This window comes from Protomyctophum bolini, assembly GCF_963924005.1.
Source record: "Protomyctophum bolini genome assembly, chromosome: 21".
Classification (NCBI taxonomy): Eukaryota; Metazoa; Chordata; class Actinopteri; order Myctophiformes; family Myctophidae; genus Protomyctophum; species Protomyctophum bolini.
In genome coordinates, this window is record NC_137882.1 from 13,013,850 (window position 1) to 13,041,759 (window position 27,910).

A 27,910-nucleotide genomic window follows, 5' to 3' on the forward strand; every position below is an offset into this window, starting at 1 on the left:
AAACAGTATATATTTTAAAATACATTTTGGAATTTCCATTTCCGCTAAGCAGCGAGCTATGTAATTTACGTGGGACTAATTTTGATTTACAGCAGGACAAACTCACGCTACTGCAAAGACGAAACGGAAGTGTGGGGAGGCGGGGCAACCGCTTTACGACGTTCTCATTTTCTCAGTTTCATTTCCAATCATTGGACAATCATGATGAGACCGATAGTCGAGATACTATCTGTCATGTAACCATCTGGATAAGAACAAGGGATATGACGATGGCTCAAGGGTGGAGATTTTGATCCCGGGCTCCCCCAGAGTTAGTGTCGAAGTGGCCTTTGAGCAAGTCACTGAAGTTACTGAACCCCTAATTGCTCCCGATTAGCAGGTTGGTACCATGCATGGTTGTGTGTGAATGGGTGAATGTACAATCTATGTAAAGCCCCATGGATTAAGGCTCTAGTATATAAATGCACCATTCACCATTTAAAGAACCAAGGGCTCACAGCCTCTCACACACACACACTGTGCCTAGTCTTACCTGACGTCGGTGAGCTCGTAGTACATGTTCCTCATGTCGTCCTTGACGTAGACGGCGACGTTGGGCGACTCCAGCATCTTCATGGTGAGCTGCTGCGGGAAGGCACCGACGAACAGCGCTCGCACCGTGTCGCCGCTGGTGATCTCGTTGGGCATGCGGATCTGCTTGGTCTCGTCGCCGTACTGCAGGTACAGAACACCTATACGCACGCACAGAGATACGGTAGCCCATTAAGACCTGAGGCACATAGATTATAGATTATATATTACAGTGTGGATAGACAGGAAACAGGGGGGAGACAAGAACAGGGAGAGACATGCAGCAAAGGTCGTCAAGAGCGGGACTCGAACCCACGATGCACTGCCAGGCCGCCTGTGCCTCGGCGCCTGGACCGCTGGACCACGGCCCAGGCCAACCTGAGGCTGATTCTACAAAATGCCTCGCTCGCACACTCTCAAGATTTTTCAAAAATTACACCCTTGTGAACTGAGTGGTGCAACTCCCTCCCCCCCCCCCCCCCCCTCCTCTCCTCTCGCTCTCTCATTAGCAGGCAACAGTGCAGCACTAATACTATCTCTCTCTCTCTCTGTTTCTGGCACAACAGCGCCCCTACTGGAACTCATAGTCATATACTGGTGCTCATGGCCACATAGGTGAACACATTCGCAAACATTTCCGTGTCAAGAAATTATAATAATACATTTTTGTGAGGCACTTTTCAAAAACAAATTTACAAAGTGCTTCACAGATAGAAAGAAACACAAGCAAAGTGTGGAAAACTGAAAGAAATACTGTATGTATAGTACACTGTATGTAAATACTGTACAGTATGTTCAATCCGATAATAGGAAAATTTGTTCACATTTGAAGTTTTCAAGATTCTGATTCCGGTGCTTTATGAAGTCATTTTGCAGGGGATCTGCCTCAAGCACCCTCAGGGGTCCCCATACCCCCACTGTGATAAACCAAAACAACAAGTTTAAGCCCTGCTCATCTCTAGTGTGCTTCAGAACGGCACAGGTTTGAAAGAAAAGATGGCGATGTGTTCACAGTACAGAGAGAGAGATAGAGAGAGAGAGAGATAGAGAGAGAGAGAGAGAGCTGAGAGTGGAATGGCTGGGCAGAGGTAGGGCAGGGCGGCGTGCCCCTGGGTGGAGTTGAACATCAAAGAAACCAAAGTCAGAACTCTCAAACTCTGTCTGGGTGGGGCTTCGGCACTGCGCTTCAGCAAAACAGATGTCTCTCCCTCAAAATACATGTGGGCACGCCCCACACACTGCTACTATATACACCCAGACGGGGATATGTGGCTACACGGTAAAGAAAGAGACATGCCTTTAAAGATTGTAATGTTTGCTTACTTTATCGGACTGAATTAGTTATCATAACAACTTTGAGACAGATTTGCCAATAATCTTCTATAGTACATCTACTTGTAGCTGCCTTAAGGAGAACAAGGTTTGGCTTTACTTGGTGTAACCCCATAAAAGGACTGTGCCCGTAAAAGCTACCAGATGTTTGGTGAAATATTATACAAGATCCTACATGTTCCACAACACAAGCATAGACAGAGACAGAGAGAGAGAGAGAGAGAGAGAGAGAGAGAGAGAGAGAGAGAGAGCTCAAAATCCAGGAAATAAAATTTGCTGAGTCCATCCATAGCACCCTCTGGTCTGTCTGGGTTTCCTTGTAATAACTTTTCAAAGTGTCCATTTTCAGAATAACTTTGTCTTTCCCCAGTGAGCTGTTATGCTAACAGTTAGCCAGTTAGTTTTCCTCCAGATGTTAGCACGCACTGAGAAAGCTGTGGCTGTATTTTGATGACTAAGCTTCACCAATCACACATGCATAATAATGGCAATTCAAATCCCCACAAATCAAACCCGGCACCGGCAGCGCCACTGACAGGGCTGGCGCCAAACAACGTTGGCTGACTTAATTCTATTATGGATTCAGGTCGTGCTGATTGTCTGACTTCCCTCTGAATTAGAACCAAATGGTCCAGTGTTTCCGACCAAATGGACGCCGCTCTGCACTGCAGACATGCTGGGATTTACGACAGAGCCACAAAGTCTCCCGACGGTCCACAAAAGTACAACGAAGCACAATGAAGGGCAAAGCTCTCCTTTTGTTTCCGCGCATTGTTAATCGGTGAATCAAAGTCGTGAAGTAATACTGTATTACAACCACACAATGCATGCTTTGAAATGTAATAGCATGCGATGCTATTCATCCATGGCGTAGTGCATAAAAACCAATACTCACATGAAGGGTTTAAACATTCCCTGCTTTCCTCTGAGCCCAATAACACGTCCTGAGAAAAGACCACACTGCTTCCACAGCAAGAGTGCAGGATACTAGCGCACTCCAGATGTCCGTGGGGACAAAACTGAAGTTTGTGTGTGTGTGTGTGTGTGTGTGTGTGTGTGTGTGTGTGTGTGTGTGTGTGTGTGTGTGTGTGTGAGTGTGTGTGTGTGTGTGTGTGAGTGTGTGTGTGTGTGTGTGTGTGTGTGTGTGTGTGTGTGTGTGTGGGAGGGACACTGGGGTAAAGTGGTGCCCCTTGTTTCTCCTCCCCTTTGAACACACTACTTCCCCCCCACTGCCCTAACGCTTTCTCCAGATCTTTGTGTTTATGTGTGTCGGCCCGCACACACACACACACACACACACGACTACAATACTGTAGTTGGCGTACGGGCGTGTGCGTCGCGTGTGTGCATGCAGTGAAGCATGCTGTATTCTTGAAAGTGTTTATGTACAAGCTCTGCATTTCTCCTCCCCCAGCTCAGCCACGGGGCCCCGTTGGCACCAAGGAGCACGGAAAATAAATGACACCCCGTGGCGTCATTCATTTTCAATTTGGACACTTCAACACAGACACACTCACTGACCAGGGATAAAAATAAGAAAAGCATGACAATTATCCAGCGAAAGATACCGCCCCAGACTTTGTTTACACATTTAAGCTACCTTGAAGACTCCACGCCCCAAGAGAATAAGCTAGGGGACTCTCGCAGACCGTCCTTGCGCAAACGCAGCAAGCTTACCTCACTCACGACTGACAGCCGTTTTTCTGCACATGGATGCAAATGAAGCGCCGCATGCATTGATAAGACAAACCCATTTCTAATCCTGTCAATAACACGATGGCATATTGTGGATGGACCCTCTAATCTCTCCCTACAGAGGAAATGAATTCTAATTAAAACTATAAGCTTCAATCCGTGGAGGCGGGGAGCGAGGGAATGGGGAGGGGGAAGAAGGAGAAAGGGAGGGAATAATAGATGGACTGAGTGGAAAGACCTGAGCTGTCACAGGGGGGAGAGCACAGTGAGATCATTGTGTTGTTAAAACAAAGTTCTCAAGCCGTGCTGGAGGCCAGGAGGTCTCACCCCCCCCAGTTGGCAGCAGCCTAAGGTAGGTTATCTACTAAAGTTCAAGAGGTCAGTTAACTTTAAATTGAAAATGTAAATTACGGCCACAACACCTTACAGAATTTATATATTCTTAAAGGGCTAGGCATTAAGAACTTTGCCATGCACAATTTAAAGCAATACCAATTTCTTCAATTTGGTTTTAATTCACAAAATAGTTTCCTTAAAATCATCAAAATTTCAAGATTTTACCAGAATTCGTAATTCCAATACCTTTTACTTTTACCTTAACTTTATTTCACTTTTAATTTTTTCTCTGCATACCTAGTGAGCGCTCCTTGGTCTGGTTGGACGATCGTACCACGGGCAAGCTGGCACGGACGCGACTGCCACGGGTGAAGGCCGTGGGGGCGTCGGCCTCTGACATGGTGTCCAGCGACTCCAGGGACGCCAGGGAGAGATGGTCAGCCTGGTCGCAGACGCTGGGCTGGGGGCTGGGGCCGTGCTTCGGGCTTCTGCTCTGGAGGGGGGGGTGGAAGACAGATACTTATAAACATACTGTATACTACTGTATGATATGAAGCTTCTGAAGGATTAAAAGTGCTTGTGACAAAACCAGCTAACTCATGCAAGTAATTGACAATATATAAAGTCACAATACCAACTTTAATGAGGCAGTATTGCATTGTTTTAAAAATATAAGGTTTCCTGAAAAAACTATTTTGGAGTTAGCTGGTTTATGCAGAAATGCAATTACTTCTGCGTAGTAATACAAAAATAATGATATTTGACTCCCCGTGAAAGGCCAATACAAGTGAGATTGAAACACAAACTTTTGATGTTCATTTTTTCAGCACATTATGCCAAGACACTCCGGGCATGCAAATGTGAAAAACAATATCAATACTGTATGATGCCATCACTTAGTTCAAACATGCACACCACACCGCTGTGTTGAAAGTTAGAAAAGCATAAGAATATCTCTAATTTAACTTTAAAATGTGATATGCACACTGATACAGCCCGGAGCCTCATTCAATAACGATTGGAACAGAAGAAATGTCGAATCAGTCAAAACCCGATAGCCAACTGATTAAAGTACTTTTCAAGAGATCAAACTGAAACGTATGCTATATCTATACAATACTTTATAGAATACTTTAAAAAATACTTTTAACCCATTAAGACCTGAGGCAAATTCTACAAATGCCTTCTAAATCCTTTCCAGGAAGTCTGACACCCTCTCACATCTAGGGTCGAAAGTGTCACAGTTTTTTGTTACAGTATTACTACAGTATTGTGGGCCAGTGCTAAGCTACTACTTGTTAATCCACCACCACCCTGACTTAGAATCAATATGGGGACGACTGCTGTATGTGCATACCATGTGTATACATCCCAATGTTTCTCAACCAATGAATGCATTGATGACTACTAATAATTTCCTAATAATAATGACTCAACCAGACAATCCGGTACACTTCCCCCTCTTGAGATTCTGACTCCCTTTTTATGTGGAATTTATTGACCTCCAACCTGTTCGTAAATACATGGTCACCAGGTCATTCAGTTCACTGTTTCTCTTGGTGGAAAGACATTTTTAAAAATCAACAACCCCACATTTCTAAATGACTGGTCAGGGACCACACACAATACTTCCACATGGACCACCTGTTGAAAACCCCTGCAATACAGGCACGTATGTATGTAGTACACTGTACAGATGTAGAAGACTAGTCTAATACACGCGTTGCCATCTCTTTTCTCCCTGTTATTTATCTAGCTGGTTTGCTGCTTTCTGTTTGGTGCTGGAGAGAGCACACCTATACTGACGAAGTTCGTTCAACTATGAACATGCACAAGACTGAAGACTTCTGTTCTGATAATATTGAACATTACATGCTTTATTTTATCTGAACTGAGAAAAAAAATCAGTGTTTTGAACACCTTACACCAAATGATCGAGTAGACAATAGTAGAACATTTCATGCGATTTCTTCTGGGGGTGCATACTTAGTTTAGACTAGTCATTGGTTAGACATGGGTTAAGGTTAGGTTTAGGTGTGCTGCCTCGTGGGAGGTTAGGTTTAGGGTGAGGGTTTGAGATAGGTTGTAGTTGTAGGACTAATGACTGGTCTAACCAATGACTAGTCTAAACCAAAAACTGTCTAAACTAAGTACTGCACCCGATTTCTGAAACAGTGAAATGGCATGAAAAGTCGTGAGCTTCGTCAGGTGCTATGATGACATAGCACCTGACGAAGCTCACGGCGAAATGCGTCGTGCTAATAAATAAGTTGATGCAGTAAGTTGTCCGTCTCTGTTCCCTGGAGTGTGCAGTCCCTTCCTTGGAAGGTTTTTCTCTTTTTTGATGTCTATGCCTGCTAACTAGACTTGCACCTCCTACGGGTCTTTTTGGATGTGCAGGAGTCCCTTTTTTGTCTCGTATATATATATATATATATATATATATATATATATATATATATATATCTTGTATATGAGAATGTTAATTCATACTACAGTTTGATAACTTTGGAACCGGTCTGCACTTCAATGTCTACCAGTGACAGGCTTATGTTAACTTAAGTCAAGCCAAAGGGGTACTGTGGCCAGCCGCCAGACTACACACACACAGTCAGGCTGCGAAGCCCGCCGGTCTATTGTGTGGCAAATGTAAGGTGATCTGCGTCACAGAGAAAGAGTCGGGCGGAAACTGACTGCGACTGAAACTGTGTGGTCAGCAGACACAGAGCTCTTTATGAAATTAAACCCTTTTGGCCTAGCAAACGGGCTAGTGCCACGGAGTTAATGGAGCTTTGGACTCGAGGCCAAGTCCGCTGGGTTATTCTGGACACCACGCACACACACACACACACACACACACACACACACACACACACCAGAATGCACAAATACGTGTATACACACATCTGGACCACACAAAATAAAGAAGTAGGTATTTTGTGTAGAGTCTGGTTGTCAGTTGTGGGAGCATACGGGACCTAAGCTAGGTTTAACTTGGCAGCAAAGTGTACCTTAACGGACACTCCCACAGCAGGTTCTGAGATAGCGGGCAAGGGGGTTAACTCACACATTTGAGGTTAATGTTGGGGATGCAGTCTGAAACCACACACACACAACAGAGACACAAGTCAGATGCAGATAAGGAAATAGGACTAACTCTGTGGTGCAACTGGAGTTTCACCAAGTACCTCTGAAAGTCAAGCTCAGAATGGAGAGACGAGAGCATGCCCTGTAAACACTGATGGAGGAAAAGAGGAGAAGAGAAGGGTTACAACTTACAAGAGATGAAAACAACAACAGCAAGAAATGGCAGTAAGAAGAGAGGTGGAGTATAGTGATTAAACTCAAGAGAGGAACCATGGAAACCAAACCAGTTGATAGAGGTTGATAGAGGTAAATTGATAGAGGTAAATGGTGCACTTTATCCAAGGTGCATTACAATGTGCACTACATTCACCCATTCACACACACAGTTTACAATGCGCATTACATTCCCACACACTTAGTTTACAGTTCACACACACTTTCTCACAGCAGATGCCAAACACAATTGATCAAGGAAATTCCGTTCGATGACCGTTTGATATTTTATCAACACATAATTATCTAAGTTTGATAATACTCACGGATGAAAACAAAATGTTTGTTGGGCCAAGTCCCAATCTGTGATTAGTGAAACCGCGTGAAAGGAGATCTCCACACTAGTGCTCCGTTTCCTACTATGGTGGCACAACATGTATAATTATGATGTTTACGCATTACAATTATACACCTATGATCCTGCTGTTCTACAGCCATTTGAATAAATGACAGATTGAGAACAGACCAGAGCAACTCAACCTCCCTCTTTTAGCCAGGGCTTAAGGAGGTCTGACAGAAACTATTTGATAAGAACAGAGCAGAAGCGACAAAGATGTGTCAAAAGAGCGACTACAAGATGAATTAACATCCGATGGCATTTAATTGTCTGTAATTCCATGGATAAGACTGTCTGTCTGTTCGTCTGTTGTACTCTACTCTGTTGTACTACTGATGCCCTCCACCCTTTGATTATACTGCGTGTTTCATCACATTCACTGCCCTTGGTGCAAGCTGTTATCCAATATGGCTCTTTTCTATCAAACCATCCTTCTGATAATCAGCGCTCTCATCCTGTTATCCAATATGGCTCTTTTCTATCAAACCATCCTTCTGATAATCAGCGTTCTCATCCTTGCCATGTAAGTGATATTTGCTGAGTCATCATGGCACGGGGGGGGGGGGGTACACATAACCTTCAGAGCAACCTGACACAGCAGCCAAAAGCGCTGACTCACCACTCGGCCACCACTTCCGAAATTCCATCAGAGGAGCCACAGCCGACAGCATCTACAAATTAGGGCTGTCACGATTATCAAATTGTACTTGGGGAGTCATTATCATACAAATAATTGCGATTAACGATTTAGTCGTGTTTTTGGGCATTGGAAATTGGAACATAAGAACACAAATTATACAATTTACGTTAGCCTTTTAGGCTTAAGGCTTTGTTAACACTTTGCACATTGCAGAGGGAAGATATGACCTTTAATGCATGTCACCCCTCATCTTTCTCCCCATTTCCTGTCAGCCTACTGTCTATCCCTCCATAAAAAATATAAAATAAAGGGAAAGCCAAATAAATAAATAAACAAAAATAAAACATATCTGTGGAACCGAGTAAACTCCTACAATTCCAAGTGCTTGTCAGGGTGATGATTATTTCGTGGGGGTCACGCTGCTTGAAAAGTTTTTTTTTTTTTTTTAAGATTAGTTTTAGGCTTTTCTGCCTTTGTTGATAGTATCAAGTGACGATAGACAGGAAAGAGGGAGAGAGACGAGGGGAGAGACATGCAGCAAAGGTCGTCATGAATGGGATTACGGGACTTGAACACACGTCACGCTGTGAGGGTCAGGCCAAAGCCTACAGTATATGTGGCATACGCCTGGACCACTTGGCCAGCAGGCGCCCCAGTTTGGGAACTCTTGTCATAGAGGGAAAGCAGACCCATGCAACACTGCTGTGACATACACGGGCCACGGGCCAAGCAGTATATGAATAGCTATGTAGTCAGTAACCCTTTTTTAACATGAGGTGGTGGGTCACGTCGAGTTGACGAGTCAACTGAAACCAGACGTGTGTCAGTAAACTCGATCTGGTCTTTGAATCATTCATGAGCACATCCAATTATGGTGGGTAACAAACTCCCCCCCCCCCCCATCCCCACTATACTGACTGTCTGTCTCAACGCCTTGCATTTATAATGTGATGGGCCAACATCCCCATTGTTCTTGTTCATTGTTGTACAAGCTGGCTCGAGCCGTTATCGTGTTGTCAATAGCGTCACTCATAGAGGTCCGGTGTGTTATGATTTGCTGCAACAGTGTAAACAACCCCCCCTCCCTAACCCACCCCAGGAGGAAAACGACACACAGTCTGTATTGAGGCGGGAGATGAACTTTGAGAGGAACATGATGCATCAGAGCAAAAATAACCACAAGCGGGAGCAATGAGACGTAATCGCAGACGATGTGGAGGAAATCGAAAAAGTTCCCCCTGTGGAGAAGGGTAATTACGCTTAAGACTAGAGATCGACTACTGCCAGATGTTTGGGTCTGACTCTGATCCACTAGACCAGGGTTTCTCAACATGTGGGTCGCGACCCTCTGGGCGGTCGCCACATTATTTCGGGGGGGTCGCCAGATTATTTTATTTGTATTTATTTGACACTGAATGGCTGGAAAATGGAGATTTAGAGTTTACATCATAGGCCTTATGTACATGCATAAACCTTCCTTAACGATTATATCTGGTTTCAGTATTTATTTATGATGTATTTTCTCTATTATTAAGGTTATTGCCGAGTAGACGTCAATTTGTATTGGGCGGAGGCGGGTGGGGGGGGGGGGGTCGCGAGACATGGCCAAAGCATTTATGGGCAAAAAAGGTTGCGAACCCCTGCACTATACCACAACCACAGATGACTTAATTGGACTGATATTTTGTAGAGAAAACTGCATATCTTCAAATAAATAGACAACACTAAAACATTTTGAGTTTCAATATATTTCAATACACTAGTATGTCCACAAGGGTTAAGCAATGGAGTGTCTTTCTGTGTCTCTCACATGCACACACATGCAGACTTTTGCTCTTTTAAAAGCAGTGGTCGAAAAAGTACTCGCATTTGTTACTCAAGTAAAAATTTGAATACTGCAGAAGTACTCCATTACAAGAAAAGGTCCAGAATTCAAAATGTACAAAATTAAAAGTACTTATTGTGCAGAATGTCCCATTTAAAATATAATATAATACAATTATATAATATAATTCAAAAGTCTTTTGAAATAGCAGATCTACAAGCTCACAATGTGTCGCATCGCAACGCAGTGTGAGCTTGTAGATCGGCTATTTTCAACGGCCAAAATGTGTATATAGGGCTGAAGTGGTTAATGTACAGTATGTTGTATGTTTTGTAATATTAATCAAAATCTACAAAGTAACTAGTAACTAAAGTTCCCAAATAAATGTAATGGAGTAAAAGTACAATATTTGGATCCGACATGTAGTGAGTGGACTAGAAGTAAAAGTACTGGAAATCGGAAATACTCCAGTAAAGTACGGTACCTCAAAATTGTACTTAAGTGCAGTACTTAAGAAAATATACTTTTGTTACTTTCCACCACTGTTTAAAAGGCACTATGTGAAACACCGTTGTGCTCGTCTCTCTCACCGACAAACCCACTTCCTGCACCCATGCTAACCGCTGGCTCCAGATGTGAAAACCACAGGTGCACCGCTGATTAGCAGTGTATAAACCCAGCACCGCGGCGGCAGGCTGCTACCTAACACACCTACATTCCACACACCGTCGCTTCAAACTTGCCTTATAGTCCAAACGCTGACCGTAGCGCCTCGGAACAGATTCTGCTTTTTCAGCAGCGAGCGAGCGAGTGCCACAGTATATAGGCTACACACCACATTTACTCCCCGACAGGCATGATGGATGGGAAGCCCAGACACACCGACGCAAGCACGCGCCGGGAAATGAGTCGAATTGTAGAAAAGTTAATGAAATAGTCATTTAGGAAGGCGTATGTCTGAGAAAGACCTGGGAAACGTCTAAGTGTGTTGGGGCAAGATGTGCTATATAGGATCATGGTGCCGGTTTATCTGTGAAAAGTGGCTTAGTCTCTATGGCATTTATGTTATCAGACGTGTCAAATTGAGAATAAGTAACTAAAAATGTGTTGTGTAAAAGCACCAAACATTATTTCATCTGGATACTCTGGGTCTGCAATATATTATTTAATCTAGGTAGCTCAGGCTACTGTATATAGGCTTATCAATCACAAAGTGACTTTCAGAATACCTTTTTTTAAAGCATTACTTGCTGCAGCTTTAATTAAATGGATTGTGCAATTACAGTACAAGGATCTAATTAACATGCATACAATGAATCAACCATGCAGAGAAAAGGTCTGCAGTGGGTGCTTGTCTATGTGTGTAAGAAGAATCAGAGTAGAGACAGTGAGAGAGACAGAGGAGAACAATCAATCAGAAAAAAACACCGGCCAATGTCCCGGAAAATCTGACCTACAACCAACCCATTCTATAAATGGCATTTATGCGACGTTAGTCTGACATATTGCATGCCACCATCAGACTGAAAAGACAGGTCTGTGTGTACACTCGCATGTCTCCCTGAGTACTGTGCACATGTGTCTTGTTTACATACCTCTCCGTGCCGACATGCACCTTTGAGATGTAAAGCAATGTTTGACTGCAGTTTAGTGCTCAGATTCCATACTTGGTAGACTAATACTTAGTTGATCGTTTGATAGTGATACTCAGTTAACCAGGGTGGACTAACCCTTTTTTAGCCTGCTTCACTCTCTGAAGGCTTTTCTTTTCGACACGTTCTCCAATGTGAACTCAACAGAGGCGCCTGCATAGTGAACCAGCACCTTGTGAAGAGTTGACAGACAGTCACAATAGACTATAATTTGCATCTACAATCTTAGCTCTCAGTCTTGACAGACAGGCAGACGCGTGGAGCCAAGACGTAGTGATTAAAGCAAATTACAATATCCAACACTAAAAAGCTTCTCGCATCAGAGGCCTGCAGGGCCAGACATGGCATCGACATAGAAGTGGTGCTTGAATAAAATGTTCTAGTTCGCACTATTATACTCTCATCTGTCCATGTGGAGTCTGTAGGTGATTTATGCTATAAAGTCTCAATGTTCGTGCAAGTAAATGGCTGAACTTTGTACTTATGAAAGGCCTAGAGACATATAGGCCCATAATTGTTGGTTATTTTAACTTCACCTACTTTTGAAAGCCGTGATAAGCCTTAAAGGAGTACCTGATCCCAAAAAATACTTTTTTTAAATAATTTACTCGCCTACAAGGAGTATCGTATGCCTTTTAGGCCTTTACAGTTAATAAAATAAAATAAAATTAAGATAAATATTTGTTGTTGTTAAAAGAAGAGAATTGAAAACTAGCTAGACTTGACGAACAAATCTGTTTATAAACTCCAAAACAACGCTCCCAGTCAGTGTAATCCCAAGTGTTTTGTATCCAGTCAGTGTCCTTAGCATTTCCAAAAAAAAGCATTTTGTGAACTGAGCTGCTGTTGTGAACGCCATAGGTTCCTCACCTGTGCAAGAGAGGGTTTACCCCTGAAGTGAATAAAAATATATTTTCAACTTAAATAATAATTACTCAGTCATAACTGCAGCAAGCTCTGTTAGGTCATAACATTAGCTTCTGTTGCCACTCGCGTTCCACTTCTCACACAAACCCCTTACACAACAGCAGCCAATAGCCAAAGTCTCCCTTTGGCTCTGAGGCAGCCTAGAGGCAGCCAAGTCATGAAAAGGTCTCCACTACGGTCGTCATTACGACTACGGTCTTCAGTACGGTCGTTAGTAAATGTAGTCCAGACGCTTTTCAAGCACCTGGCAAAAAGTGATGTTTTGGAAGCAATACGACTGGATAAAGTACACCTGGGGTTACCTTAGCGTAAAGTAAACTGATGAGTTTTTGCTGTTTTGAAAAACAGACCCCTATTTTCTCCATTCCCCGCAAAGGAATGTGATACAACTGAAAATAATCGTTGTATTCACACCATCACAAGGTGAGTTAATAACAAAATGCATTTAGTGCAGGGGTGAAGTATTCCTTTAGTAGTTTAATGGAACGTTTCATGTGTTTAAAATGTCAAATGTGTATGGACGACACTGAGCCCTTGTCAGAGTACAGATCACAATAACATGCATTCATTCATGCTTGAGCCCTCGTGTACACAAGCAGAGTGAACACACACACACACACACACAGGTAACCAGAGAAACGAGTTCTCCACATTCATTTTCGTCTTGTCTTTTGCTTGTGTGTCGGAGAATTCGGATTTGAAAGAATGCAGACCTCAGAGAAAAGGTGGAAGCTTGTGTGCGACTTTGGGAGCGCACACACACACACACACACACACACACACACACACACACAGGCAGTGCCAGCACGACTTTCCACTTAAGATGCTAATTTTGGCCAGGGTCCCCGGAGGAGAGGAAACAGAGCTAAACGTAATTACCTGGCCCGATCTCTGTGGCAAAGACTCAAACAGAAGAAGTTTGGTCCGCTGGCGGTTAACCCCTTGTGCGTCTCACTCTCACCTCACGCACACTTTTGTGCAGAGTCTGGGGAAAGTCAGTGTGTGAAAATGAAGGTTGATCTATAATACAGGAAAGCGTTGCCGATACAGGCTTAAGAATTAACACATTTTCTTAAGTTATTTTCTACAGCACCCTGGGGGTAATAGGCGGCCTTAAAGAGACTGACCCGTAATCAATCAATCAGTACCTGCAAATCAGACGACAGCAAAACATCAATCACAGGTGTGCTGTTTGGCCACTTGAACCATATATACATCGTTGACCTCAAAGGTCTGTACTTGGTCCCGTTCTTTTCCCCCACTGAACATCAAATCTAAGATCGTCAAGTCTCGCAGAATGTCCATTGTCCATGTAATGTTGTAAAGAATCTCCTCATATGGGAATGTCCTCATATATGAATGCTATCTTTGCTACTTTACCAGCCAATGGCGTGCTGAGATGCGGTTAAGGCCAGAGGAGGACCATGTCTGAAGCGTATAGGAGTGAGCATTAGGCCAATAGCGGCAGAACATATGCATCAGCGCTGAGCGAGATTAGACTCAGCAGTATTTTGCGTGTCTTAAGTACCAGGTCTTATTACTTAACTTAAGACCTGGGTCAATGCTCTTTGGCCAAATGTCATTGATCACGCCTCCAGGTTTTAAGTTAAGTAATAAGACCTGGTACTTAAGACACGCAAAATACAGCCCAATAGGTTAACTACTTTAAGTCGCATATCAAAAACCAGTATTGAGAGAAAAGCTCAAATGAGTTACTATCACTCGTGAAGTGTTCCGTCACAAAAAATTACCGCCCCAGATTTATTTTTACAATCTGTAATTGTAATGACTTACACATCCCTGGCGGGATGACTGGACAGCCACTGCCAACACCTAACTGAATTTACAGTTACTTATAATAGTTCACCTATTTATGACATGCCCAGAACAGGAGTGCTACTGTAAGGTTCACGTGGCGAGGTGACCTTGAACTAGATGAAGACTGAATCTGAAAGTGTGTCAGCTAAAATAAGTAGTGTAACACAGGTTGTTTGTGTGAAAACTCCATGCGGGCAGAGTTCCGCAATGTAAATAGAACCCCACCTGTTTAGGCTTTTTTAAATTCAATGCAATTGTAGTATGCAGTAGTGGTCTGTGTGGACAGGACAGCCAGCCAGCCAGCCAGCATGCCATTGCCTATACTCTCTCCCCAGCCTTAATGACCTTACACTAAAAATGCCCCATGTCATCCATTCCCATTCATCCATTCTTGACGACCCTCTACCCCCCCCACCCCCTCTCCAGTGGGTGCATTCCTCCTCTAATCCCTCCATCCAAATCCTCAGATGACCTTTGCGAGATGGGTCATGTTAATTGGCCTGTTTAACAACAGTTGGTGTTACAGTATATCCAACAGTTGAGTTATTGTTTTATGGAAGTGTGCCTTTGGACGGTTGATTGAACCCCCACCACACAGTCAGGCACCCACAGAGATACATTATTTTCTCTATTTTATAAAACGGTTATACTGAAAATGTATTGGCAAAACAACAAGAAGAAAATTGACTCATAATTAAGTCTAGCCGAGGAAATAAAGTGGTAATGCGTACCTAAAACCTGTGGTTCTCAAAGTGGGGATCGGGGACCCCCAAGGGTCCTTGACAGAGTTCCAGGGGGTAAATGATAGATAGTTAGGAACCAAATAGAGCCTTATGGGTCTGTACTATATACCCTGCAATGTACAGTGAGAATGTACTACAAATGGAACCAAATGGACCCGAGGATCCATTTAAATTGGGGTCCCAGAGATAGAAATGCCATCAAATAGCTAGGTGCAGAGAATCATGCTAGAGTCGTAAAGATCTTCTTTTATATGGGGGTCCGGTCCCTGCCCCTAGCTTATCTTTTTAAATGGGGCGTCCTTAGGCTAATAAGTGTCACAGTTTGAGAAGCACTGCCTAAAACCACGCCACTGCGATGATTGCCCAGCCTGCATCATCACAGGAAGAGCAGAGACAATACGCTGAGCGCTGACCCAATGTAAAGGTAGAGGAAGGGGGAAGAGAGCACAGATGCTATCTCTTCTGCCACTCGTGACATTTCAAAACAACTCATCTGGGCGCTGTCGAATTGATGCGACCCACTCGTGTGCAGGCCGGGTTAGTCCCCCCTTATCGTCGGCAGACATCTCTGCCTCTCGTCGACGCGCAAGAGTTCTGTGTCACACGGCGTCAGAATGTCACTCCATGGACGTTTCTACACAGGCTATGCAGCCATGCAGATTGTTATATTGTGTCATCATGGCAGTCAGGTGGAAACCTGCGTTTGACGCGTCGAGAGCTTGTAGATCTGCTATTTTCACAACTTTTTGGCAATACCCTCTTGTAAAAGGAAGTATAGTATTGATTTATGGAAAAAACATTAAAAGAAAAAAGTTGAAATATGGCAATACAAGGTTTCTGACGGACGGCAATGATACATAAGATATAGCATTTAACTCATATAAACATATTTAACTGAACTATCTCCCTCGAACTCTGACTCTCTTTAAAATAATGAAGGGAATATCTTTACCATATCATTAGCTGATGATAGTCTCCTACATCCATGCATGACCTGGGATCTCCCTGGTTTACTGGACACGGCTCTCTCTCTCTCTCTCTCTCTCTCTCTCTCTCTCTCTCTCTCTCTCTCTCTCTCTCCCTCTCTCTCCATGTAGTGTTATTCCATTTGCCTCTATGCAACTCCCCTCTGTCCTGTCACATCCTGTACTGCTCTGCCTTGCTCTCTTCCCCTAACACCCTCCAGCACCCCCGGCGGATGACTCCCCCCCACCCCCCCCCCCCCCCCCCCCACCTCCCAAACACAACAACACGCTATATAAACTCACACACTTGCCATCATCAGGATGACGGGCAGGAAACAGTCTCGCTTTGTATGTACGGTATGTATGTGTGTGTTCGGCAGCAGACCACCATTGTGTGTGTGTGTGTGTGTGTGAGACAGACAGACAGACAGACAGACAGACAGACAGACAGACAGACAGACAGACAGACAGACAGACAGACAGACAGACAGACAGACAGACAGACAGACAGACAGACAGACAGACAGACAGACAGACAGACAGACAGACAGACAGACAGACAGACAGACAGACAGACAGACAGACAGACAGACAGACAGACAGACAGACAGACAGACAGACAGACAGACAGACAGACAGACAGACAGACAGACAGACAGACAGACAGACAGACAGACAGACAGACAGACAGACAGACAGACAGACAGACAGACAGACAGACAGACAGACAGACAGACAGACAGACAGACAGACAGACAGACAGACAGACAGACAGACAGACAGACAGACAGACAGACAGACAGACAGACAGACAGACAGACAGACAGACAGACAGACAGACAGACAGACAGACAGACAGACAGACAGACAGACAGACAGACAGACAGACAGACAGACAGACAGACAGACAGACAGACAGACAGACAGACAGACAGACAGACAGACAGACAGACAGACAGACAGACAGACAGACAGACAGACAGACAGACAGACAGACAGACAGACAGACAGACAGACAGACAGACAGACAGACAGACAGACAGACAGACAGACAGACAGACAGACAGACAGACAGACAGACAGACAGACAGACAGACAGACAGACAGACAGTGAGTGATTGGGTGGGTGGGTGCACAGGGCCGAGGGGTACTGTAGATATAAAAGTAGTAAAATATACACTAACATCAGTCCATTATGTTACCTTGAGACAGATGACAGCTGAGACCATCTAAATGACTCTGTGGCAGCTCATAAAATTGCCACACCCCAACAACAACAAAGAAAAAAGTCCTTCTTGGAAGGCCCCGTGTCCAATTTAAGCCTGGATCTCTGGCCCCGAGGCTACAGAGGAAGACAGCGAGATGACACCACTGTCCAGATAAAGACTGACTGATGTCATGAAGACCTTCTACTACTGATCTGCTGCCCTCAGGGACCCCAAGTGCCTACAGAAGACACACATAGTAGGTTCTGTTCCTCGGGCAGCACACACACACACACACACACACACACACGCATGCACGCAGGCAGGCCTGTTCATGCCCATGCTTACACATACATACACTATACAGATGCATGGAAATGATGTGCAAAATAAAATGCAAAAAAATAAACATGCAATCCAGCATGCAATACAGCAGCAAGACAAGTGCACAGACACCCTCACTACGCTGTTGCATCGGGAGCTTAGTTTACCATCACGTTCAAATCTGAAAAGACACACGAATGATGTGCGTCAAATAAATCCTGTTTTCCTGGATGTCGTGTCGTGTCGTGTCTTATGCAGCACACAGCCCTACAGGCCCGAACGACCCAGAGCAGAGCTGGCATATCATTTACTATTCTTTATGCATGTAACAATTTCAACACGCCTCGCTTACTGTATGTACCGTACACGCATGAAGCCTCACTTTCTCTCTCCCGCTTTGTAACCAAAACAAACTTTTTTGCTGACATGGCTGCCGGAGACAGTCCTGACCTGTCTGGACCTGTTTTAATTAATATCCACGTTTTTGAGTACTTGAGCACTTTCAACGTCTCTAGCGTTCCCATAACAGGCCTCGCATTTACAGTACACAGACATGTGCATGCATGCACGCGCACGCATGCATACACACACATCACACGTACATACAAGCAGAGAGTGATCCTATGCATACAGTACAGACACACACACGCACGTACAGACAAGCAGACAAACACACAGCCTGGCTGAACCAACCCAACTCATGCTCTGAATGCACCTATTTGACACGTCCTCACATGAACCTGGTCTCTCTGCAGAGAGCGTCTGTCCAGTGAGAAAGGGCCAGGCCTTCCCTTGCATGTTTCTGCTGAGAATGTGAAGATGTGTGTGTGTGCAAACTGTGCATGGCTTACAGCCTGTGACCACAGCAAGGACAAAGGCATTCTTCTTCTCCCCACAGGAGCTGCAGTCCTGCATCCTCTACCTATTATTTTACCAAAGCAAGAAAACTCACACGTGTGCACAATTGCACGCATGCACGTGTACGTGCACATGCACACGCACACTCACTGTATTAACAAAAGTAGTGTATTTATCCCCCGGCTATTGAATTATTTTAGATATGTTTGAGTGCATATTCTGTGTATATACTGTATATTATGTGTTAAAGGACTGCGTTGGAAAAATAAGCTGTTGGCTATATTGCTTGAAGTAAAAAAGAAATATATATATTAACATGTAATGAATTCAAAGTCTTAACTGGTTGTAAAGCACCAGGCTACATTGCAAGGTACTGTAGGGAAGCTGCATGCTGCTATGAAACCAAAACCAGTGTTGATAATGGCTATGCTATTCATGCCTAATCACCAAGGACCACTCAAGCTCTTTCTCTCTGCATTATATATATATACACCCCACCTGGAGGAATGTATCCGTGTCTCCTTTCCACTCCCTGTAACTGTAACCATAGGACGTACAGTATGAAATGGACCAAATAGTAATAAAGGGAACTTAATATAATGAAACTTTGTTCTGCAAATGTCTCTCTGTCTCTCTCCATCTCCGTCCTGTAGTGTCCTCCAGTCGCCACCCTGCATTTGACCACACTAAGATGCATTAATAATATGATATGAAACACAACACCCGCCATGCATACATCCACAGGTTTTAAGTGTACAACGTTTTGACCTGAAAGTCTTTGTCAGGTACAATGGCACCATAAATGACACCAGCATCAGGTACAATGACACCAGTACATCTTGTAAAGTCAATATCTTTGGGAGCATTTGAAACATGGGCAGTTTTGGCTTCTTCATCGTCAGTTGTTGTGGCTGTGTGCATTTCCTTGGACTGAATAAACACACAAACACACACACGCATGCACACACACATTGTGATCTCTGTGTTCCAGTGCATTCCGTCATCCATGACAAATCGAGAAAACGCCAACTCTCACACTCAACAACGTTGCAGCCGTTGAGGCTTAGGGCATTTAATCACCACTGTGCCTGCCCTGCTGCAGAGCTGCAGGCTGATCGCAGACTTGTTTTCTTATTGGCTTCCAACCATAGGCAACACTGGCTTCAAAACGTGTATAATGTGCCAGCAAGCTAAAAAGAAACTAGCATGGCCGTAACAGAGTCATCAGTGAAAATGTTTGACAGATGCAGATAACTTTGCCTGTAGTTCTTATGACATTACATAAGACTGACTAGCACTATACAGTAGGTAACACGTTATGTTATGACATAACATATTTCTCTCCCCGACATGGTCAGGGCAGGCACCCTAGAGTCGGGTTCTGCTTGACGTTTCTCACAATATTGCTTGCTCTGGGTGAAATCTCTGTCGGTCTCTGCTCTACATGTAAAGTGTCTTGAGATAACTTATTGTGATTTGACACTTTAATACAATTGAATTGAATTGACATGACATGAACGGAACTATATGTAACTGCTCGCCTACAATCAACCAGACTAATATATCACCACCTCCATTTATTGCTGATGTTTGGAATCTATGCCCTCCAACACACTAGGCGTCCAGGTGTTCCAGGTGTCACTTGTGTCTTGCGTTGCGTAGAGAGCCACTGCAAGTCGAAGATGTAACTCTGCTGATTTTATGCCAGACAGGCTCCTGTTTTGTTTAGTTTTTTAGTTTTTTTCCCCAACCTTTTATTTTTAACAACCCCCCCCCCCTCTCAATTGATTCCGTTTTCCTTATCTCCAACTACAGTATGTTGCCAATTGGTCAAAAACAGATGCTTGTAGCTGGCCATGACAGTGCTGAAATCATGTGCCTCCACCTCCTCTCCGTTTGAAGTCAGGTGCATACCTTTTGCCCAAGGTGAGATCCAGATGTCACGCCGCATGCAATGACTTGCCGGGTGAAACTACAGTACACAGATGGAGGGAATGGGAGGCGTAGGGTTGGGATGCGGAACCGGAGGAATCGGATCCAACATTGACGACCCGGGTTACATCAATTTTGGAACCGTTACCAGAACCGGTTTTATGACAGTATAACACTGTCAGAGCTGGTATGTCGACTTAAACGTCTGCGATGCAATTGAAATACCAGCCAGGGTCCCAGAAATGCTTTAATTTCAAGAACCATAACTCTGAGAGTGCACTACAAATGGAACCAAATGGACCTGTGAGGGTCCATTTGGTCCCCAAACCTCTGTTGCAGTAAAATGGTATTCCAGTGTTTTGACATCAAAGCCACCAATAACAATGTCATAAGTACTTGTGGTAAAATGGAGAATACATATATTAGATGGGAAATGTACAGTATATATTAGAGATTGAGATTTGAGGGCAAAATAATTGCTTTTGCGCAAAGTCAAAGTAAAAGGCCAAATAAAAGACCTTTTAATAATACAGTCTCAGTGGTCTGACTCTTTTCCCTCTGATATAAAAAAAATCATTGAACTCCTACACAGTTTGGCAAGTATGGCTGACCTACTGTAAGATGTTGAACTATGCTCCACTAGAGAAGTGCCACAGGCTGATTCCGATGTGCACTCGCAATGGTCCAAACAGCACGCAAAAGAATGCAACAGGTTAATGTTTGAAAAACAGATTTCACGTCACCTACATTCCCTTCAGGTGAATCAGCAAATGGGATAAGAGAATCATCAAACTTTTGCTGAGCCTCATAACAAGGAGATGTTTTTCTGTCTGTCTGTCTGTCTAGTCAGAGAGCAATTGCAAAGCAATAGGGATGATTGAAACAAAAGGGGGGCATGACTCAAGCATGTCTTGCAGAATTAAGCCTGGCCTAATATGCAGCTTTGTCATGTAGGTCGGAGACCCGTACGCTGAAAGGAGCTCAGACCTGATTAGCTAGTCTGAATCATAACATGTGCATTGTGCAGGTCAGTGTGATTCTCTATGTCTATCTGCTTGTTATCAGGGCTGATCAGAGTCACGGTCCATCAGAGCCGTATGTCATGAAGACTTAACCCCCCTTCTGTCCCCCGGTGACCCTCGGGATTAGACGCAAACCGCGGCGCCACTCTTGTGCCTTGCTTGTCCCCTTCGTGTGGTGCTGCCCGCCCAGCCCCCCAACCCCAAACACAGACCCATCCCCCACCACCACCAGCACCACAAACAAGCGTGGTTGACTGGCAGGTCAACGCATGCCTGTCGTTAACCCCAGGAATTGTCTCCCTGCAGCCCTCGTTTTGTGTCGAGTCGAGGCGGCCTCTCAAAAGTACCACTTCAGGGAAGGGTGGCAGGGGCAGTTAAAGAGGGACGATCTGTGGCCCCCAGGCAGCCCGTTGGGAGGCGTTGATTGATGGCAGATGTGGAGACGGCGCAGACCTGCTCGATCCACACAGGATCCAATTGTGTGACTCCAGACACAAGGTGCAATGAAGGCCGTGACAACGAAGCGTTTCTATGAAAATATCTCACTTGGCTATAAAAGCTTTTTGTGTGTGTGACTGCCTGCCAGTGGGCCTGGCAAGCCATGTCTGTTTCAACTCAACATATGTTTACCATACCCTATCCATCACTCCATTATAGTAGAGGAGAAACACACCATATGAGGGAACAGTTGAAGACGAAGAAACATATTTGATCTGTGTGTGCACGGATAGTTCAAACAGAAGCACGCAGCACGGTCCAACCCAACCTGTTTCTTTCTTCTCTTTCCATTCAGTGATCATTCTCAAATTTCTCGCTGGGAGTCAGCCCTCGCTGTATGCGCCAACAGCATCTAGCTGACCTTGTTTCGTAGGAATAACAGTGGAGCAGCAGAGCCTGGAGCCCACAGAGAGGTATGCGATTGAGCGGCCAAAAGTTGCAACGTTTCAAAAGACACTCAGAGGGAGAGCTGACACCGTACTGTACAGTACATGCACACTGCCAGGAATGGGAGGTGTGAAAACTAATATGACGGTGAGGTTAGCATCATTCTACATCCACTGGGATCAGGATTAATAAGTTACAATATTAGTAATACAATGTGTAACACAATGCGTTACTCCAGTGCTACTTTCACAATACAATCCTGTCTGAGCAACAAGAACTGAACTACAACAAGCTAACAAACGTGTAGCGACACAAGAAGTATAAATCTGTACCGAACATCAACTGACAGAATGTGCACTGCAGCACCAATACCAATGATCTCAGAATGTGGAGATATTTGAATCATTCACAATGTAATATTGCCATAATCGCACATGCCTATAGCAGAATCAGAATCGCCTGTATTGTCACATCACCCCAGAAGTTCAACATTTTAAGTTGTTTAGCACGACCACACCGAGAGCCTCCGTCGCTCTACCTGACATTGCTCATCTAGCAACTGTTGCCCCGTCGCCACTCGCTACAAATCTCTGCCACTTCACTTATAGCAGCCCATGGGACCATTCGCAGCCAGGTGGCTGCCTACCGAGTTGCCTGATTGGCTGGCTGGTGCCAACAGCTGCATGCAGACAGCTGTCCCTAACATGGCGTCTCTCGCAATCTTCGCTTCTACCGCGGTGAGACCAGAGCCGGGGGACCGCCGGGACACAGATCATCACACACACTACATACTGACACAAACACAAGGAGGGATTTGTGTGTGTATATATGACTGGTCAAGCGCTTCACTATGGGCTCACCAAAGCCCGTCTTGGCTGAGAGGGCAGCGGGCCGGGCCACTGGGTAAGTTATCTCATCTCTCTTGGGTGGGATCCAGGTCTTTAGGAGCCATGATGAGGAGAAGAGGAAATTAAACCACTGGCCTTTGTTTGCGGGTTTAAGGATCACAGGGCGAGAGAGAGAGAGAGAGAGACTGTGGGGGTAGCCGGGTAGGCATTGTGTGAGTCATTTCTTGTGTGTCAGTGTGTGAAAGCATGCATGCATGTTTTTGTGCGTGCATGCGTGCGTGTAACTTGTGTGTGTATTGGGCGGAGTGTGGGGTCATCCTCTTTTCACAGGCCAACGGTGGAGATATCATCTTCCCAACCTCCGTTCGACCTTGATAAATCCCCTCCTTTGTAACTCAAACCTCCAGAGAGGGCGGTTTTTTTCTTTCTGCTTCTCTCGTGAGGCATACACTGTTGCGCCGATGCTGCTCTTCTTGTTTAGTTATCGCTTGCTTCTATTGTGTGTGTGTGTGAGAACAAGTGGCTCACGACCCTCTCTGACTTGTCTCCTTTTACTCACACGCTTATCAAGACAGTAACTATCGGCCACACCTTCCCCCCAAACCACATTGTTTTGTTTGTTGTCGTTTGACGTTTGCCTCCGGGCAAGAAGAACCTCACCGGAAGTTTGGTGAGAAATGTGTTAATAAACCCTTTGACTCATGTTGGCAGGGAAGAACTGAACTACTCTCACGGTGTGTGTGCGTGCACTGGATTATGTCAAATTCAGTCCTTGTGGTCTATGGTCATTGGTCACTGCCTCACTGGGTGCACAGTCAAATCCAGAGTGTTCACATCCCCGCAAGTGGTTTCCACTGAAATGCCAAATGGATTTTTGTGTAAAAAAATACATACATCTGTATTTTTCCTATAAAAGTAGTACCGGTAGTTGAGAAAGAAACGTTTCTGAACCAGCATTCATTTTTAAACAAAATCGACCTTGCAACTTTCTAAAAGTCCAACACTGGTCCAACAGTAAAACAAAGCAAATAAAAATGCATCATTTACTGCTGCATAATACACATGTTGTCATTACTATGATGACTATAAAGTCATGTCTATGATGACTATAAAGTGGCCCTTTAAAATGCACATATTGGGAGGCAAAGTGGTGACTTTGTTGGGCAAGTTAATATAAAAACTTCTACTACTAACTACTAGATCATCGTCAACATCACACAACAAAAATATATTTGTGCCCGCCCCATACAGAGTAACTAACTATCATCATTATTTTTTTAAACGTGCCCCAACGGTAGGCTAGAGTAGAGATAAACCTGGCTGGAGTGGAGATGCGCCCAGATTCAAGATGCACAGGATATGAAGATTCTCCACACTACAGTAGTCTGTTCTGTACAGTAGCCAGTGGTTCCCAAACCTTTTCCCAAATTGACACTAATTAGCCCAACGAACCCAATTTGAAAATATATTCTAGTGACCCCCATGAGAGAAGATTTGTAAGACTCTAGCAGTGATTCTCCACCATTTTTTTTCAAGGACCCCCCAGTTTGACATGCATATTAGTCTATAGACCCCCATTTAATGGCATTTCCATCTCTGGGACCCCCAATTTATATTGTAAAATCAATGTTAATTTAACTCTGTTACAACTCTGTGTACAAATGGAACCAAATGGACCCGTTATTTGGTTCCATTTGTACACTCTCAGAGTTACAGATCCATATAAGGGTCCATTTGGTTCCAAACTATAATTTAGCTGGGGAGTGGGGACCCCTGAGGGTCCCCGGCCCCCACTTTGGGAACCAGTGAACCACTGCAGCCTATAAAACTGGTTGATTAGTTGACCACCTGAATCTGTCATTCATTTTCATTTGTCATTTTGGTTATGAGGGAAAATTCAAACCACATAAATTGCAGACGAATTGTCCGTTTCTGACAACTGCGATCAGCGAGACCAAAAGAAAATGACGTAATCTTAATCGAAACAATCTAAAAAAAAAGTTACACATTGCGCTGCCATAAAATCACATGTGCTATTTTGGCAGGTCATACAATTATGTCTACGGTAGCAGCCTGGGCTTGCTGGGCTGCGCATAGGCTGCGCATACCATTGAGATTATCAGATAGTTTACTGCCTGCCATGCAATATATAACAGTAGCCTAATAATAGTCAACTGAACTGATCGTATAGACAGCGACTCAATCAATCTACAGACAACAAATGAAATGTAACACCATTACTGCCATTTCTTCGGTTTTCGGATAACGAAACTCGAGCGGCAACTTTCCCAGCATCGAGCATCCGTCTGAGAGCACCTGATAATAGGAGACGGAGTAGTAGAACAGCCGCCTGCACCACCACTGTGCGACTTCATGTCTGCCTCCCTGCTTTTTACACACGCGTTATAAACTTCTGGAATGACCACACATGACTACCGCGGTGCATAACGACATGCAAAACGTGTATTTATAGTGCATGCATGTGTTTTTGAATGTGAACAACACAGCTACCCGGAGACTTCAAATAAATATGGGACGGAATAGGACAAGAAGTTAGTTACATTTGGCGGATTTGTAATCGCCTACCTTTTAAACAGAGCAAAGGCGTCGACTTAATGTTCCACTCCTCCCTTTCCTTTTGCGAAAAGTTTCCTTAAATTAAACGTATTCCTTTGCGGATTTCATGCGGAGAAAGGCATGATTTCTCGGAACAATCCTCGGATCCATAGCCTACTTTTGGAGGCAGAGCTGCGCTCCGACTTGAATTTCCATACAGAGCTCGCCTCTCACACACACACATCACATCACACACACACTCACACGCTCACACACACGCACACACTCTCCAACAGGCACCTACATGTAAACTGAGCCCCTCCAGTGGTGACATCACACATCTCTATGGCAACTCTAGACTCCACCCAGCAAGAGCTGAACTTACCTGTCTGACTAGCAATATTTTTCACATAAGGGACTCCTTACTCCGATTTCAGACTAGAACACTATCAAACATTTACATGTAAAGGGGAGGCCAATAACTCTGAGAGTGTAGAAATGGAACCACAATGGACCCCTTTTGTATAGAGTTATACAGACTAGTCCAGGGGTATTCAATTAGATTAGGCCGGGGGCCACAACTGTAGAATGATTGTGTGTGGGGGGCCGCACAGTGTGCGCGCGAAGCGCGGAAATTTGTGGGTTCTCAAAATGCTTTTTGTGCTCAAACACGAAGATTTATGTATATTTCCGCACAGTAATGAGCAGGGTAATATGTCTATACAGGTATATGCCACCTTAGAATAGATGTAGGCCTAGACCTATTTGACAGTACATAAACAGCATTGCTTTGACATTAACGACCATCAGCTGGACGGACACACACACACACACACACACACACACACAAACATTACATAGAGCAGTGATTCCAAAGTGGGGTTTGGGGTCCGGGGACCCCCAGGGTCCTTGAGGCAGTTCCAGGGGGTCCCCAGGGAAATGGTTTGGAATCAAATGGACCCTTATGGGTCTGTAACTCTGAGAGTGTACAAATGGAACCAAATGGACCCTAACAGGGTTTATTATTGTGAGAATGATGGCTTCCATTTTCGTAACTTTTCAGGACTAGAAAGCCTGCAGTTTCTATTAGCTTGGATTCTCCATTGACGTCACTGTTGGGTGGGTTTCTGAACTGCCCACAGCCCTCCTATGTGACACAGACCGAGTATCATGATTATTAGTGAGGACCTATTATATGAAGATTAAAAAAAAAAAAAATGTTTTTTTTTTTTTTTTTTTTTTTTCACAATTCTTCCAGGGGCCACAAGGAGGCGCTCCGCGGGCCACATGTGGCCCGCGGGCCGCCAATTGAATATCCCTGGACTAGTCCATTTTTGATGGATTTTGATTGATTGAATACCTTTATTAACATTTTGGAAATAGCACAGTGGTACTGTCTGACTAGCAATATTTTTCACATAAGGGACTCCTTACTCCGATTTCAGACTAGAACACTATCAAACATTTACATGTAAAGGGGAGGCCAATAACTCTGAGAGTGTAGAAATGGAACCACAATGGACCCCTTTTGTATAGAGTTATACAGACTAGTCCATTTTTGATGGATTTTGATTGATTGAATACCTTTATTAACATTTTGGAAATAGCACAGTGGTACAATAGGATAACAAAAAAAGCCCTGAGTGGTTGTTTCCATTGTGTATTTAATGCATCGAGACATTTAATTATTGTGTGTGTGTGTGTGTGTGTGTGTGTGTGTGTGCGTGCGTGCGTGCGTGCGTGCGTGCGTGAGTGCGTGCGTGCGTGCGTACGTGTGTGCGTGCGTGCGTGCGTGTGTGTGTGTGTGTGTTGCGACTTGGCCTGTTGTAGCGCCACCATGAGGCTGCCAAGTGGGAATACGCATGCACAGTTTAACCACAATCGTACACTGCATTGAGGAGTTGTGGCGATTTGTACAAAACGTGTACAAAGAGAGCTACTCCTAAAAAATTTAGAAGCCAATCCTAGCCAATAGGATGGATTATGAGAAAATGTGTTTTACACATGTCGGCCTCATGGTGGCGCTATAAAGTGCAGATGTGGAAAAAGTCCAAGCAAAGGTTTTTCCTTGGCCTCTAGG

General features: G+C 44.3%; 1 protein-coding gene across 16 annotated transcripts in view; it reads right to left on the minus strand.

Moving 5' to 3' along the window:
- The window catches only part of kiaa1217 (KIAA1217 ortholog), a 145,872-nt gene that overhangs the window by 32,449 nt on the left and 85,513 nt on the right, over positions 1 to 27,910 (minus strand). For 13 of the 16 annotated variants that reach the window (XM_080793433.1, XM_080793435.1, XM_080793432.1 and 10 more), the window contains exons 3-5: positions 7,091 to 7,171; positions 4,231 to 4,426; positions 533 to 731 (exon numbers count right to left, since the gene is read on the minus strand). In XM_080793433.1, coding sequence (XP_080649559.1) covers positions 533 to 731; positions 4,231 to 4,426; positions 7,091 to 7,171 — 476 coding nt within the window. Of the gene's footprint in view, positions 1 to 532; positions 732 to 4,230; positions 4,427 to 7,090; positions 7,172 to 25,860; positions 26,097 to 27,910 lie in introns of those variants that run through there. The other 3 variants (XM_080793423.1, XM_080793425.1, XM_080793431.1) reach the window with 3 other exon arrangements.